Raw genomic sequence first — 17,045 nt, 5'->3', positions numbered from 1 at the left:
TTATTAACCATACATAATCTTTCATCTTTCACAAAACAGGCCTGCTTTTTCTTCAATACCACCTCTTTTACTATGTTCTTTTCATTTCATCTTAAGAATGCTTTCCCTCTCAATTTGAGCACACTACATACCAAAGTTGCATAAGACGCTCTGAGACCTACTAGTCTTCAAAACCTTTAAAACAAGGTAACATGGAATTAAGCCTGACAGGAACATCATCGTATTTGAGTGACGAACAGCTAAGCTGAACAGAAGCACAAGTGGAGTGTTCACCCCAAGGAAAATAGCACAAAATGAACTTGGGGGGAGGGGTGGTATAACTGTCCTGTCTTTGCAGTCAAAACTACTATAACATTTCTTTCAGTTGTTAGGGTCTTAAAAACCCTTTCCTTCTGAAAATTACACTAACAGCGTAGAATTATTAAGACAAAACACATTGCTTCCTTATGAATTATGAGAACTTACAATTTCCAGTAATTCAAAAAGTTAGGAACTGCCCAGCAGATACAGCTTTCCTTCATAAGTGTATCATTCAAGCTATTTTCCACTCAAAATTTGGTATGATTGCCCTGAGTTGTTTTTCTCTACCAATTCCATTTTTGTGAGATCATATCCAATGTTGTGAGATTTCTCCCTCTGCTGGCCACCGTAAGGGTTTGCTCCTGGCATTCTGTGACAAATCATGACCCATGTAGTCTTCCCACGAGGTCCTAGCAATCTGGTATATGCAGACTATGAAAACATATGAAAGCAGTCCTCTGGTTCAATTAAGAGCTTATCAAAAGGCTACATCCATCTGCAAAAGTCGACAAAGGAGCAGAATGCAGATAACTCAAAGCTCTTCTGCAAGTTTCAGGATTCTTGCAAGCTTCTTTAGTGGATTATTATAAGCAGGTGCTCATTTATTTTATTTTATTTTTAGCATTTCAACTAAAAATAACTTCAGAAGAAATCAAAGAAAACAGCTAACTTTAACTATGAGGAAACTGAGGTGCATAGATTTTAGTGTCTTCAAGTACCAAGTATCCAAACTATATTTTAGAGCATAAAGAGAAAAGAGTTTATACACTAGAACTCTGTCTGCCTTGGAGAGACACCATTTCACATAGTCAAAACTATGCTGAATGTTCATTCTTGTCAACAGCAGGAAAAATCTTGGAAGACCAAGAAAGAATGAGAGAGGTTCTACCCACGGTTTAGATCACATATGCTCTCTTATAACAGTATTTTCACCAAATTCAAAAGTAGAAAGGGGATAAAGAAGATCAGCATTAAAAAATATATAAAATAATAATTAAATTTTGGATTCTCCAGTGTACTGTTTTATTCTCCAGCCCTTCAATTCTCCATATGTAAAGAAGGTTGCAGATCCTTACTTTTAGGAAGAGGCTTTTAAAGAAAAACAAATTTTATTTCAATTATTCTCATATTTTTATAGCTTTCCTTCTTTCTTCACGTGCATACATAACTTCCTGTACCACTCTGCTCTCCGTAGTGATTCAGCATTTCTGAGGCATTCAAGCCTAATCCCACAAACTATCCACATGGTTTATATTCTTCTGGCCACAATAATGAGGTGCCACTGAAAGGGGGTCCACTGAATAATATACATAGTTAGGGAGTATATCCACATCATGTGCCTATAAATGAGACCATTAAGGTTGATAACAAAATTCATCTTAAAGGATGTATGGTTCCAAAAATATTAGTATTTTAATTCCACTTCTGCCCAATGTATATAAGGTCATCAAATTTGTCTTTATGTTTTTCCCCCGCGTGCAAACAATGAATCCTAAATATAGATTTATTTCTTTACCCAGCTACAAAGGTATTTCTGCTATTTCCTTTCATTAGCAGTGTGGGAGGCAGCAAAATCTCACATCAGGATTTACTACAATATAGCATTTATTTCAATTCTGGGAAAGGATAAAAGCAAGTACTAAAAAGTCCATCCCCTATTCACGTCTGTCCTCTTCCCCCAAATCATCAAATCCCCCCCCATGCACATCTTTCACAAGCCAATTGCTTTCTATTTTCTTTGTGGGTTGTCTTCCTTTGTAATCAGGGAAATAAAAATCTGCCTAGGATGTAAGAGGTGATTAGAGTGAATGTTCAACAGAACAAAATAAACAAAATATTGATTAGCATCTTATTATTGGTGAAACAGACGGAAGAGCAAAGACTTCATTGCAAAGAAAGACATGAGCTGGGGGCGGAGAGGAATTGGGGGTGAAGGGGAAGCCCCTTGTGGTGCTCTGAGAGCAGAAGATAAATCAAAACAAAAAAAATCCAGGCAAGGAATATAAACAACCCTCTCCTTCAATTAAATGGATCAAAGCAATATAAGTTTCATGCCAGAAGAATGAAGTCAACATAATGTCAGTTTCCATGAAGACCCAACTTTAAGAACCCTTCTCTGGGAAGAACTGCAGTGTTAGCAATGCCTAGGCTTAAAATGGACACTGAGTGGAAAGATCCACTTTACACAAGGCTCAGCACCATGCATACTCAAGGAAATCAATACCAATTCTGTCAGCGCTGATTTCTGCAGAGCTTTACCCCAACAGGTAGAGAGATATGGTAGGACGCAGGAAGGATAGGCAACGGCAGCAATGTTCTTGTGGAAATGCTGGGCAAGTTAAGAGACTGGCAGGCATTCCCCTCTGTGGATTTCCAAGAAAATCCTCACATAGAAACATGGAAAAAGCACTGTTCCCAAAACCAGGTCTCCAACCATTAGTAAATCGCTTTCTTCCCATATCGCTCTCCAAAGAAGGGACAAAGAAAATCCCCAGTGTACAAGTTTATTGAAAAGAATGGTCTTGCTTCACAGGCAACTCCCCAGGGGTCAGGGGATAAGCCTGTACTTTCCCCCAAAGAAAGGAAATACTAACACCATTATAGTGAACAGCTTTAGGAGAGAAGATACGATTTCAAAGAACTTACGCTTTTCCCATGGTTCTAATGTTTGTATAAACAGCACATTCTCTCAGCATGAGCAATGAGAGGGTAAGGAAGGAAAGAAGGTTGTTTTGTTTAATGTATCACTAATGTTGCTTATTCCTTCCTAAATAACATCTGAGACCTTTTCAACTGCTCTGCAAGCCAAAATCATGCATGTTTCAAAAAGGTTAGGGTGCTATTTCTGAAGGTAGTACTCTTTTAAGTAACTTCATTTTCCAACAATGGGACAGCTTTTCTGTTCCATCCATAGCAATCTGGTATATTTAGATGTACCCAAAGGCACATCTGAATAAGTTAGAAAGCCATCTTTCTTCTCATCAAAATATTGAAACTATACAACAGCTTATTTCAAAGACTATACAGTAACTCCATGTTAATTTCACATAATCAATATCAACAAAAGCATACATGATGCATAATAAACCCTTTTCTGAAAATTTCAAAAGAACTGAAAATTTTCTTGGTAAGAGCTTCCCTATAGTTAAGTCTTTCAGTAATATCTTACACACTTATCTGCTTTGCTGTCTCTCTTTTCTACCATGGCAGCATACAAACCTTCTCTACCTTCACTTTGCTTTTTTTTTTTTTCCAACCTGCTGTAAGAAATTATTTTTTAAAACATAAATTTATAAAAATATAATGGAATAATTTTAGGGGGCAACTTGTAAGTAACATAGATTAGAAAAGGTTTACCTCTTCACCAAGTTATCACACAAAACCAAAATCATTTAGTCCATACAATTTCAGAAAATTTGTTTTGATATTTATTATCTTTATCTGTACAAAATAAAACACTAGCTCTCCCACCTCAAAAACAAACAAACAAATAAACAGCAATAGGTATTCAGATTTTGACACACACTGTTAACACTTTACAGTGGTCTTCACTGGCCATACAATGGCAGAAAATCAATACTGCATTTATTAGTGAGTGCATCATGTACTCAATGTCAAGTAACTCATGCTTTAAGATCAGGATTCTAAAGAAAATCCCTATACAAACATTTCTCCAGAATTGAGTTATTTTGGAAGAAGCATTTTGCTGATGACAGTATAACATAAGTCAAGCCACTGGAACATACACTGGTAAGACAAGCCAGCCTTGCATAATTCCCATTCATTTTTATCTACAGCTCAGGTTCTGAACCATTCTGAAATCTAAAATAACTGTTTTTAATTAAAGCAAGGGAAATGGCATTCCTGTTCAATTACATATCCTATTTTAATGCCTAAAATTGGTGGTGAGGACCAACATTAAGTCTTGAAGATCTGCAAAATTCAAACACAGTTGCACATCACTTTTTTTTTTTTTCCCTGAATTCTGCAGATAAGGCTCTTTTTATCCTACCTTATTGTGTTTCTGCTGGTGCCTTGCCCTAGTATCCAGGATGTGGTAAGGGGTTTCAGAGTCCTTGTTGATGTAATAGATTAGTCTTGAAGGCAGTGTAATTTCTTTCTGGATTGCACTGCTGTAGCTGTTATTTTTACTGCTGCTGCTGCTTTTATTCTGTTGAGATGTACTCTCTTCATCTGCCAGGACTCCCTCTATACTGCCTGCTGTTTCATTCCAATGCAGGTCTGAGAAAGAAAGATATGCCAGCCATAAATTATACGGCAGAATATGTTTATTTCCATAAAAAAGCAACATACTTAGCTTGCAGTATTCTAATATTTCATTAATCACTCAAGCAAACAAAAAGACAGCTTATTCACGGAGAGAGATCTGATTCATTTTTCACACACAAAATGGTTTCAGAAATAACATTACTTATTTAAGCGCATGTATATTTTCACATACAGTCGTGGATTATAAATATTTTAATGCCTTTCAATCACCAAGAGGAAAAAACCTTAATGGATATGTAGTTAGCTAGCAAGGAAAGATGTAGGGGATAAGTTCTCTTCCCTCTCAGAAGACGTATACACACAGAAAAAAATACATATACATACACACACGCCTGTAGAAAGGCTAAGGATACTTCCCATATTCCCAAGACAAACCAAATTGCGAGTTCATGCACTCTGAATGCTAATCCATTCTCTTTACATAATGGGAAGTTTTCTACTCTTAACTTTGACAAGGGCCCTTTTCTTCAGTGGCACCTTGTCAGATGAAATCCTGCATCCTTCCTCGTTAAAATGTCAAAACGCACCCAACCAACGTGCAATGTAAAATTGACAGCAACGATTCGCAAAACGACAATATCCAGCATTCCACGTTATCATTATCACTCAGAAGCGAATAACCGAAACGCACACACAAAATCCGGCCCCAAACAAGTTAGCTTCCCAGCCAGACGCGCACCCCGCGGCACACCAAACCCACCTATGCTCGCCTGCTTTTTGTCGCATACCTCACCGGCCTGTTTCTCCTCACGCCACCCTCCACCTAAACCACTGCAGCACCAGCCCCAGAAGAGCGGAGGCAGGGAAATCTGACATTTTTCTCCCTTTTTTTTTTTTTTTTTTTTTTTAATAAGCAAGCGAAGGAAACCTTATCCGAGCCCCGGGCTTCCAGATGCCGGAGCGGGCACGTACACAAAGCTGGAAGGGGCGGAGGAAGAAAGGGCTCGGCGGCAGCGCGCTTCACAGGGGCTCAGTGGCCGGGGGAGAGGCAGAGGGGTCGGTAGGGGCGCGGAGGGGCCGCAGACAGACACGCAGACGGACGGACGGACGCCCCGCCATACCCACCGGCGGCGGCCGGGGGGCACGAGGAGCCGCGGAGCAGCAGCAGGAGCAGCAGCAGCCGGACGAGGCGGCCGAGGAGCGGCAGGAGCGCGGGGCGGCAGGCGGCGGCGGCGGGGAGGCGGCGGCCGCAGCAGCAGCGGGGCTGCCGCGGGGCGATGCTGCCGGGCGGCTTCATGGCTCATAGCGCCCCGGGGGGCGGCCAGCCGGGGCGGGGCGGGGGGCAGCGCGGAGCTCCGGCCCCCAGCGGGCAGCGCCTGAGGGGCTGAGGGAAGGTGGGGGGGGGGGGTGCAGAGGCGGCTCCCGCCCGTCTGGCTCCTCGCGCCGCCGTTACGGGCGGCCGTTACCCGTTACCTCAGCGCGAGGGCGGGCGGCGCGCGCGCACCTTCGCCGCTTCTCCCCCCCTCTCCCATACCCGCCCTTTCCCCCACGCGCGCGCGCCGCCAACCGCCAAGCCCAGGGCGGGCGCACGCGCGCCGCGCGGTCGCTGTCCGTTGTGCTGCTGCCCCCCCACCCCCCCGCCCAGGGAGCCACCGCCATGAGGCAGAAATAACGGCGCCGGCACCCTCAGGGCGCTGCTGTGTGCGCGCCCCACAGCTTCAGGAGGCTGGAGGAAAGCTAAGCCGTGTGTTCGGCCTCGCTGTTGATTTCTCCTCAAAGCAGTTTAGAGACCGAGCTCTTAGCACGCGTTGTGCCCACAGACTTCTCCAACGGCCCAGAATAGATGCGTTTTATTTTGGTGCAGGTCTCCCTGCTGAGGAAATAAAGATGTTTCTCTTTTTTTTTTTTTTTTTTGCCTGGCTGTTCCTTCTTATTTCTGTCATTCCTTCAAAGCAGAGCCATCTGAGTACCACACCGCTTTACAAAAAGACAAGCTTTCCCTGCTTCACCTAATTTTTCTTTAGAGCCCAGCCAGCACTAACTGGCTTTGTATCACTAAATTAATTATCATTCTTGCTAGTTTAGAAAGAATAAGCAGTTTGACAAATCATTGATTGCTATGCAGACTAGCTTATAGCAGTAGGTTTTTTGTTTGTTTGTTTGTTTAGAAAATCGTTCTGCATCTGCACATGCTGCTTACCTCACGCTGGTCAGCCAGGTGCTGCTTGTGGAAGCTCAGAATCCAGGCACGTAATGGCGGAGAGCACCGAGCCACAGGATGACCTGGGGTGAGAAATGACAGGAAACTCCTTAGGGTTGCTGCTGGCTGGGCCTAGGGAGAAACCTATACCCATTTTCTGTATAAAATTGGCATTCCTCAATGCCCATTTGCCCCAGACACTTTTCATGCAATCCATCTAGCCCAGATATCCATCGTTAAATATCACTGGAACCTTTCAACCAACAGCAGCTCCTCATTTATTCCCATAAACATGTAAACATACCAAAGGAGCAGTTATGTCAGTGCACCTAGATCCAAAATAAATAAGTACAGTCAAAACATATCTTAGAATCGAAGAGTAGGCCATACAGTTAAAAATTTAAATTCAGAAACTAACTTTAACCGCAAGACAACAAAAAGAAACACAAGTCTAACAACAACAAATGCTATTCTTCAAACTATCATTTCTTATTTTTACTATCCAGATTCAGTGGTGAAAATGGGGTGAAAAAGCAACGATTACCTCTTCCTACAAAGGTTGGTTACCACAAATACTTTCTAGAGCCCTTTTGACTCAAGCAGAAGTCTGCAGCAGAAGCAATCACGTAGCACCATTTCAAGCAGGCATGCTCAGTCTCCCAGGTGCTGATCATGATGTAGCTCAAGCTGCATTTTATAAAACTTAAAAAGCTTCAGGTGGGCATGTGCAGTTCAGGAACATAATCAGCTCCAGATGAAATACTCCACTAAGTGCCTCCACAGGTGCCTTTTTTATTTAACCTGCTTTCATCTTTGAAAGACCTTATGAAGTAATCTCAAATAGATTGCACTGCAAATGTCCAAAAGCAAAATATCAAAAGCATGGATTATCATGGTAACATCTGTTTCCAATGAAATAAATTGGAACCTCTGAGTCAGCGACATGCAGGAAAATGCTGATAGCCAGTGCTTCTGAGAAAAATGTGTATTACGCAAGGTACACACATACTTGCAATCTGGGTGATAAATAAATCTTACATCACAGCTGCAGACTGTTGTCCAGAGCTTTTATATTCATTGCTTGTTTATCAGGATGGGGGTCAGTGAACGTGTGGAATGAAACTGTGTAATGTTGCAATTCAAATCATAAGGCTTCAGATGCAAAACTGCTGATAGTAGTCTTGGCTATTTGTACTTGTCAGCTAGTCAGGAAATATCAGTCTAGGCTCTGTTACCTCAGTGGTAAAAGACACAGCTTTTCAACGCAATCTAATCTCTTTTTCCAGCATCTCCTGAAATAAAAGAAAAAAAAAAGTAAAGTGTCACTGTATCGCTTGACTTGGAAAAGTCTCTATATAGAATATGTTTTTAATGAACTTGCTCCTTACCCAAGGCATAAATAATATTGGTCTTCCTGACTGAGTATTCCAGGATTGTGTCTTACTGAGATATTGTCCTGGAAGAAAATTTCTGGATTTCAACATCAGTGAAACAACCTACTTTCAAATATCTACCGCTTATTTCAAGAATCCTGTTAGGTCCTGTAACAAAGGGGTCTGCGGAGTATTCCTGGATATTGCTCACAGACACAAGCTATTTCCTGGTTTAATAGAAAGAGAAATATTTCTCTTGTAGATGGAATATGAAGGAGAGAAGTTCAGGAGGTACAAACATAGATGACTGATTTATCAAGCAGTAAGCCTTAGCCAGTGTTCTCACACCATTCTTGCAATCAAGTTAATGATAGCGATGATCATTACAGAAGAGGAAACCACAGGGTGCAGGCAGTACAAGCAGCAGAATAGAAGCGGCCGTTGCTGAACTGTGCCATCAGGCGAGTGCAGTTCTCAGGTGTGGTTATGTCTTACTTGTACGTGCCTGCAGCACTACCAGGCGCAGCCATAGGCTGCACAAAAACTGGACAACGTGATAGATCTGTGAAAGAGATTTCCTTTTGATTGGCAGGAGCACATAAATCAGCCAGTGCTGTAAACCATACAACAAATATAAGAGTCCTGAGCAGGAGGGGTACCAAGCACACTGGAGGCCTAAAAAGCAATATTTACACATGGGCACTGAGTAACAGTAGAACCTCATAGCTGACACATAACAAATCCACACAAACCTTTAATGTGCACGCAAAAGAAGGCAGTAGCCAGTCTCTGTTTCCCAGCACGGGACTAACAGCTAAGACAAAGCTGTGCTGAAACTTCATGCAGCTCATGTTTCATTACTTTCATAAAATACACTACAGCACATATAAAAATATCGTGTGCAGTGTAAGTATGAATAATTTATATTTAGAAGAAACCTGGTAATTACAATGAACAATGCAATGCATTAGTATAACCTTTTTTAAAATTGTACATTTGAATACTCACTGATTCTCAATGTTCAGCTATTCTCAAATAGCTCCTCAGTCATTAGTGTGAAAGAATATTTCTGTAATAATGGCTGTTATTTTTTTTTCCTTTTACATATAATGTAACCATCTCTTGCTACACACCCCACCACCTAACTGCTCTGCAGCAACCCAGCATTTGGTCAGAAAAAAAATAGATTTCACTTTTACTGTTCCACTTAGTTTCATTAAATAAATTCAGCAACCCTGCAAAAACAGCATAAGAGGTTCAGGAAATGGAGTACTTGCTCTAGATTCTTCTGAAGCAAGCATCGGTTTCCAAGTTGTAGATCTAGCAGAACATGGTTTCTGCTGTTCTTCACTTTGCCATCTTCTTTATTTCAACCACAGACTCTTCAGAGGAAGAGCGTTCTCCTGTTGGTCAGTAGTTCAACAGAGCCCTAAATCCAGCTTTACCCTGTGTGCTATTGGGCACAATACTATCTTAGATTAATATTATAAAATATAGTACAGTTGAAATGCCACTTTTTCATTCCCAGTGTCACTCATTTACCAAGCTCCACATGCTTAGCATTCCTGCTAGCTATTCTTCTCACCAGTGCTACTACACAAATGAACTCTTTTATGAGTACCATATATGTTCCAGCACTACAGGTTTGAATATACATGGTAGTTAGGATATACTTTCCATCCCCTTCCCTTCAATATTGTGAAATATTAATGGTAAGGTCAAGTGAAGTAAAATGATAAACAGAATATAACTTAGCAATATGTGGCAAGGAAGAGAGAAGAACACAACTGTGCCACTAATAACAAGTGAGTCAGATGTTTTATTAAGTACAGTTCAATTGTATTCCGGTGAAATGTAGCATCAGTAAGCTACTTTTGATTGCAGTAAAGATTTATTTTGAATAAACCACACCAGACTCATTTCAGACTGCACTCGCTGTATACTCTTGTGTAATTACCTGTGCATTCATAACCTAAGGATTTTACAAGCTGTTCAGTAGGATTCCTCAGCAATTTTGAAACTACTGTATGTAAGTCACTGAATGCAAGATACTGCAATGAGGTATTTTTGCCACCAGTGGAAACATTCAAATTCTAAAGGCTCCAATTATTCACCACATTGCCCAATTTGTTAATAAGAAACAGAGCAGCAGCAGAAACACATTGGTCAATGAGGCTATCTAGAACACACTTGTCATCTATTCCAATACAGATAAACTTAGCAAGTAAAACATATGCTGCCAGCAGAAAAAGTGCTGCTCTTTTAATAAGCAAGCAGTTCTAACTGTGGCTGTGACATCAGGCCCGCTCCCTGCTAGTTCCTTTCACTCTTGCGCATTAACATGAAAAACAGTGTCAGGGAAAAAGGACAGGGTGTTAGGCGAAATCTTACTTAAATGTGTACTTTTATTTATACTTCCTTAAAACTAAATAAATACAGTTCACACCCCAAGGACTTGCTACAGATGATCAAATACTTCCAAACGGTAGGTTGTGAAAAAGCCAGACTGCAGCTGCTCCAGTGTGACTTTGCAAAGGAGAGGGAAGGTATCATCGCTTTCCTTGACCCACATACGCATGCACATGGGAGAAAAGGACTGCAAGGGACCTCCTAAGGCATCCTGTCCAGCCCCCAGCTACCACTAACAATTCCTCTCATACATTGCATTTAAAAGTAATTGGGGGTTTTGCCCTTTCCAATACCACTGGAAAGCTGCTCCAGAAGCTCACTGTTTGAATCACTACGTAAATCCTCCTACTTCCCAGCCTAAATTTATTCATGCTTAACAGAAATCTGTTTGTTCTTGTGCCAGGGCTACCAGTAACAGCTCATTCCCCCTGCTGGTAGAAATGACCAGGCTGTCGATGCTTACAGCATCTAAACCTTAGAAGAGATGGGTGAAAATACAGAACTGCAGATGAAAACATTAAGGATGTTATCTCCAGCAGAGAGATGCCCAGAATAGCAAGGACTGCATTAGCTTGAGAAACAGAAGGAATATGGTCACACCAATATAATGCATGCTTGAACTACTAAAGCTCACTGAAAACAGGCACTAGTTACTGGGAAGCTGTCTCTCTGGATATGGACATGCAGCATTTAGAAAGGTACAATAACTGATTTTCTCATGTTCCCGCCCAAAAATCTAAAAAACACTTTCTCCAGTATTTGCAGGTGATGTGGCTGCTGTTCAGGTAACACACTTTTACAGACTGGATTTCTGTGCGCATTCAGCAGAGTGACCAGTTCTGATGCTGCAGCCATCAGTGCTGTAATCCTGTGTTATGAAAGGTGGGTAAAAATGCTGAGGAACAGCTGTGTTAGTCAGGAGAGGAAAATCCTGGAATTTCCATAAAATGCAGCTCTACAAAAATAGGAAAAAAATAGAAACTGCTCCACCCAATTAGGCATCCTGCCTTTTCTCCATAGATAAACTTGGACCGGTTTCCGTGCTCCTTTCCTAATTAGGCATAGGGATGAATCATCAGACACGAAACACGCTACCCTGAAAGATTCCTATTTGAGGACACATCTAGGATTTAAGACTGACTCCTCTAGAAACCCTAAAACAATATCTAACCATCACTTCTCCAGAGAGGAAAGTCTGAAATTTTAAGAAAAATCTGTGCAAAGTGATATAAAAGTATTGCATGAGAGGCCTAGGGTGTCCCCTATATTCGAGTTACTAGAAGATAGGTTTTGTCATGAAAATAAGTTTCAGCATCAGATATGGATCCCAGATTGGCATTATCATCCTTCCTGCCCTGGCCTTCTAAGCTCATTTCCTTACAATCTTGATATGCAAATAAAGAACATAGTCTCTCAGCTTTCCCCCACCAATCAGTCTGGACCTACGGGTCCCCAGATTTTGATGATTTGGTGATTCTCAGCACCTACCTGCCAAAGACAGTATCCCCTAATGTCAACATAGTAGTTTTGCAACATCACAATAAAATTATTCAGAGATCCCAGTGAATGCTTTTTATGACTTCTGCTGTTAATTCCTTGAACGGATTCTTGATTCCTAAGGAAGCTGCAGTAAGCTTTTGTATTTCCCAAAGATCAGAAATAATCTGAACTCAATAATATTTACTAGTTTACTAGACTCAAACTGTCAGCACAATAATACAGTGGATACTTTTAGGGGATTATGTCTTCCATTTTGTCACTTGGGCACATAAGCAAATGAAGCCCAACAGTCTTTCCCAATACAGTACACAACCCTCAAGCGTCTTGCTAATTTTCTTGACAAAAATCTCAGCCACAAACCTTTAGAACACACACATTTAAAAAAAAAAAAAAAAAAAAGTAAACAGCATAAAAACCCACCTAGCCCTCACAACTATGGAAGGAGATACTTCCTTCTCTCCCCCGCAAGAGCCACACACAATCTGACCACATGGATTGTCACATCAAGAACTCACACTTGGGGATTTGAAATTATGCCCTACACCCTGCTCCTTCCATTCTTCCTTTCGCCCACATGAACTTACACTCAGTCACTTTTCAAAGGTCTTATTATTTCTCTACATGCGTATGTTCCCCATGATTGTTTGGGGTTGCTTATCCTACTGGTTAACCATAAGTTTAAACACGCATTATTATGGGTTGTTATTATGGAAACATAGCGGGTTTTGAAGACTTTGTGGAAATTAAGACAGCATTATTGTATTCTACATGGAGTTTCTTTGCAGCATACACGAAGGAAAAAGTGCCAGTTTTCCTATGACACGTCCCCCCAAAGTCCCAGCTGGGGGGTGGGAGAGGGACATTTATGATTCAAAACCTATACTTCAAAATACATTTTTCAATGATTATTTGCGAAACTACTTCTTACAGGGAATTTATGAATTTACTTTTCTCTCAAATTCCATCCACATCTTATGGATGAGATCCAAACTTTAACCATCTTTCAGCTTCTCTTGCATTATCTTGCTGAAGAAATTAAAAATCAAAAGGAATTGCACCTGACTAAATTGGATTTCAGAGCAAGCCCTCTCTCCGTAACAAAGGCATGCCCCAAACTTACTTCCTAGGGCTACAAAAATCAAGACCTTAGTCACAGAAACTTGAATTATTCTTAGCTTTTATAACTGTTCCTATATGCTGATGCTGCACACAGGCTTGAAGCGCAGAAGAATTTCTTAAATCTTCTTACACTTCAACTGGTAGAGCTTGGTGGATTGAAGCATAAAACAGCAGGGGAACATGACCAAAGGTACAAAGCAGATTAATTGCACAGTCTAAAGTATAATCTGACCTCTGCAGACCAAAGGTAGTTCAAGGCTCTTCCCACTGGACAGTGCTTTCCTACTTTTATATTGTCTTGGCCCTATCCCAAAATTATGTTGCTCTCAAACACAGTTGCATAATAAATGAAACTTCCATTTGCCAAAGAGATCTTGCTGAGCACAAAATGTCTTTTTCTTCATTCTGCCTATTGATAAATTGAGCTTTTTTTTCCCTTTTCTTTACAGAAAACAGCAACAACCATGTATTGATTGGACCACTGTTCAAACAATACAATAGTCTTTCACAACATTATACCACCTACATTTTTTATAGGGGAAATACAGATAGATGAATTAATATAGGCATGAAGTATCACTGTAATAATAATAATAATAATTAAAAAAAAGAAATCATGCTTAGAATGAAAACAACGTAGCCAGAGCTATATAATCTCTTTTGCATTATTTTGCAAGTAACAACCACAAGAAACCTGTGTAATTCTACTTCTGCTGCAGGATTCTCTGTGGCCCTATCCTCAGCTGCACGGCAATCCTAGATTTGCCTTCACTGCTATTTTAAGGTTTCCATTTAAAGAGGGAAAATGCTGGACAGAACTCCCATGGTACTTCCTCTTTGCTGATGTGCTGCTGGGGAAGCTGTGCTTAGCAATTGCTAGTGGCCTTATAGATGTGGCCAGATGGTAACAGTCCTCAGTGTAGGCTTAGATTAGAATACAAACAGGCTTAAGGTAACATTTAAATGCTAGTTTCTAGAACCCTTTCCATCCCAGACATATGTGCAAAGGTAACGAGTTGCAGAGCCAAAACTAGAACCTGTACTGGAAGCACTAATGTGCTTATCCAGTCAGCATATAAAATGTAACTTGGTCTATATGAGCTGTCATGCAGCTGAACTGCAGAGCTCAAATTTAAAATATTCATGATCATTCTCACAGTATTTTTTTTCTTCCCCTCCAAGAGAGCAATGAAGAAACAGTCTTACATTTTCAGATGTAACTATTTGTTTTACAGACGGAACATCTTTTGTTGGGCTGCCAAGCCTGAGTCATCCCTACAGACTCATTTCTAGAAGAAGCATGCACATAGGACTGACAACTGATCACAAGCTATTTCCTAACGTCCATAAGATGTTATAGGTTTTAAAGCAACCTAGTAAAATTAAGACTTTGTAACCTTTACACTAAAAAACATTAATAAAATTCTTGGCTGCTGTAGTCATGAAGAATTTTTTTTTAATTCACAAAACTATGTCACTGAGGAAGCAATGTGCTCAAACAGCAGGGGAGCATTCTGAATGTACAGTTAGAATATCTCCCAGCTGGCTACCGCAGCTGGAACTGCCCTGCTTGCCTCTCAGCTTCTCTCACCATGATTGCGGTGACAAATGTCACAGGGCCCTGAGCAGCAGCAACATGACCCAGGAGTGATGAACTCTGAGAGCTTCTCTACTGGTGTCACCAGGAGTAGAAATGTAACCTACTGGTGTCAAGAGAGAACATAAGCAGCAAAGAAGGTCTTGCAGCATGGTCAGATACACTACAGTATTAAGATCTAAAATACCAGGTGGTAACAACTTGACCTTCTAAAAAGACCAAATATTGGGGAAAAAATGATCTTCACTTCAGAATTTTTCTTTCACTGGAGATAAAAACATGGTGTTTAGTGTAGATTTTTCAAGGTAACTACCAATTTGAACAGTTGAACACATTTCATTCTGAGAAAAGCCTTCGGTCTTTGATCATCTGCTGAATGTTTAATTAAGCAAGCAGGGTAAACACATCACTTAATGTGTATCCAATGGGGAATGTGTTCTCTTCCATTCCCTTTGAGATAAAATTACACTACTTGAAACCAGGTTCACACTAAGTCTTATAAGACTTAGATTTTCCTTCCTGCTATTCCCATCAATTGCAGTATAATGAATCAGATAAAGCAGCCAGACCATCCTGACTTTTGTCAAATTTTCCAGTCATTTAGGGGAAAAAAAAAAAAGCAAAAAAAAAGCCTGTGATGTTTACATCGCTATTTTCAGATGTAAAGGTTGATATTCATAGTGGCCTTTAAACATGGAACCATCTCCTTTGGATTCTGGCTTGGAGATAAAAATATATTTGATTTACAATTCAGGATGTGCTAGAGCAAAATTTGAATATAGAAGCACCATTAATTATATCTAATCTTTTGGTCTACAACAACATTGAAGGACATCCAAAACTTGATCACACCTGAAAGCTCAGTGACCACAGCAATTGTGCAAGGGCACTCAGGTCTCTTGCAGGTGCCAGGACAAGCACAGGGTACTTTTGTCTTCACCATCCCTCAAGCTTACTGTCCTCATCTCTCTGTTGGAACTGAGGCACCTGTGAATGAGGACTTTGGAACAGTATTAGAATTGCCTCCCCTCTGAACAGCTCTGGAAGAATGGGAATTCTCTGGGTTCATGGAGGAGCGTCTCAGGTTTCAAACAATTTTCCTTTGCTAGCTTTTTTCCTGGCCTCCTTCTGGCACTTCTGCTGTGATATTACATAGTCACTCCAATATAAAAATAATGAGACAAGAAGTGCCAAATGCCCATCCAGTGAGCCTCATACCATGTCTTTCACAGGTCTCAGATGACTGTATCAGGAGACACAGAGATTCTTTGCTGCATTCCCTGAAAATCAACACTGTTTTGATGGAAGATGCTGTAATCTCTTCCCACTTATCCTGCCAAACTCAACTTCCACACAGTACAAATCCCTGGTGGAATCTGAATTGGGCTGACAGCAAGCCTTGTTACTTTTCCAATTAACTCTTGGAGATATCAGATTTATTTTCCTCCTCCCTCTCATTTTTACAGTATAGTTTTCTTCAACTACACACAGGGATCTTTCCGTCATCTTCCTCATCAGGTATTTCTGTCCAAATATAAAAGGTGGCTGAAATATCCAGAAGATTCTCTGCTCAGGGCACATAGTAATTAGCATACCTTGTGCCAGGAGAAAAAGGATTAAGCCTTCCTTGCCCAGCCATCTGCTGAATATGCTCTGCCAATGCAAGAATAGCATTTTACTATACAAACTGCAAGAATAATACATCTACCTTCCATGCTGAAATTCTGTAGATTTCCATTGAAAATAAAATACGGGCCTAGTACAAAAAGTGGAAATGCACCACAGCACAACAAGACCAGAGAATGATGTTATTGAATCATAAATTTTAAATTTCAGCATCCTGACACTAGGAGAAAAAATGGCCATGCAATGCAAGTTTTCAGCGATTTCACAAATCACCTTCAAGACATCCGTATTTGCTCAGCAAACACTCCTGATAACTAGCTGAATAGGAAAATTGGAACTTTGGAACTGGCTTGTTAGATGGAGGAAAAAAGAAGAGAGACTGAAATTTATTTGGAGAAAATAGTGCTCTATGCCTTAAGAGGAAGAGACATCCATGTTCCCTCAACTCCCATGTGTCACACCGTCCTTCACCAAAGTATTTTCAGTTAAAACAACAGGTAAGTTCGACTTTACAGAAAGGTAATTCAATTTGCTGCTGTATTTTGATAATATTCTTACATTATATTTCTTTGCAGTCTGGAGCAAGACAGGCCTGTTTTGTTTCCAGTTTCCTACCAAGGAGAATGGAGCTTCGGCTCTAGCTGAGCCTATGTCTCTCCTTTACGTAAGAGCTGCTCAGAAGCTGGCAGAC

At 40.7% G+C, this 17,045-nt stretch overlaps 2 protein-coding genes across 13 annotated transcripts in view; both read right to left on the bottom strand.

The window, feature by feature from the left end:
• ADAM23 (ADAM metallopeptidase domain 23) overlaps positions 1 to 6,052 on the bottom strand; it is a 73,397-nt gene extending 67,345 nt beyond the window's left edge. For all 11 annotated transcript variants that reach the window (XR_005267296.2, XR_011810707.1, XR_011810706.1 and 8 more), the window contains exons 1-2: positions 5,656 to 6,052; positions 4,313 to 4,542 (exon numbers count right to left, since the gene is read on the bottom strand). Coding sequence is in view for 7 of the 11 variants with exons in the window: in XM_027462293.3 (XP_027318094.1) it covers positions 4,313 to 4,542; positions 5,656 to 5,827 (402 nt within the window). In the remaining 4 variants the exon portion in view is untranslated. The remainder of the gene's footprint in view (positions 1 to 4,312; positions 4,543 to 5,655) is intronic.
• Positions 6,053 to 6,227: 175 nt separating this feature from the next.
• ZDBF2 (zinc finger DBF-type containing 2) overlaps positions 6,228 to 17,045 on the bottom strand; it is a 37,148-nt gene continuing 26,330 nt past the window's right edge. The window contains exons 9-12 of one of the 2 annotated variants that reach the window (XM_027462284.3): positions 8,119 to 8,186; positions 7,966 to 8,022; positions 6,731 to 6,813; positions 6,228 to 6,403 (exon numbers count right to left, since the gene is read on the bottom strand). In XM_027462284.3, coding sequence (XP_027318085.1) covers positions 6,741 to 6,813; positions 7,966 to 8,022; positions 8,119 to 8,186 — 198 coding nt within the window. In that variant the 3' untranslated portion in view covers positions 6,228 to 6,403; positions 6,731 to 6,740. Of the gene's footprint in view, positions 6,404 to 6,730; positions 6,814 to 7,768; positions 8,023 to 8,118; positions 8,187 to 17,045 lie in introns of those variants that run through there. The other variant, XR_003498625.3, reaches the window with a different exon arrangement.

Source organism: Anas platyrhynchos, chromosome 7, assembly GCF_047663525.1.
Source record: "Anas platyrhynchos isolate ZD024472 breed Pekin duck chromosome 7, IASCAAS_PekinDuck_T2T, whole genome shotgun sequence".
NCBI classification, from domain to species: Eukaryota; Metazoa; Chordata; class Aves; order Anseriformes; family Anatidae; genus Anas; species Anas platyrhynchos.
The sequence above is the reverse complement of the archived record's forward strand: the minus strand, read 5'-3'. Positions and strand labels throughout refer to the sequence as shown.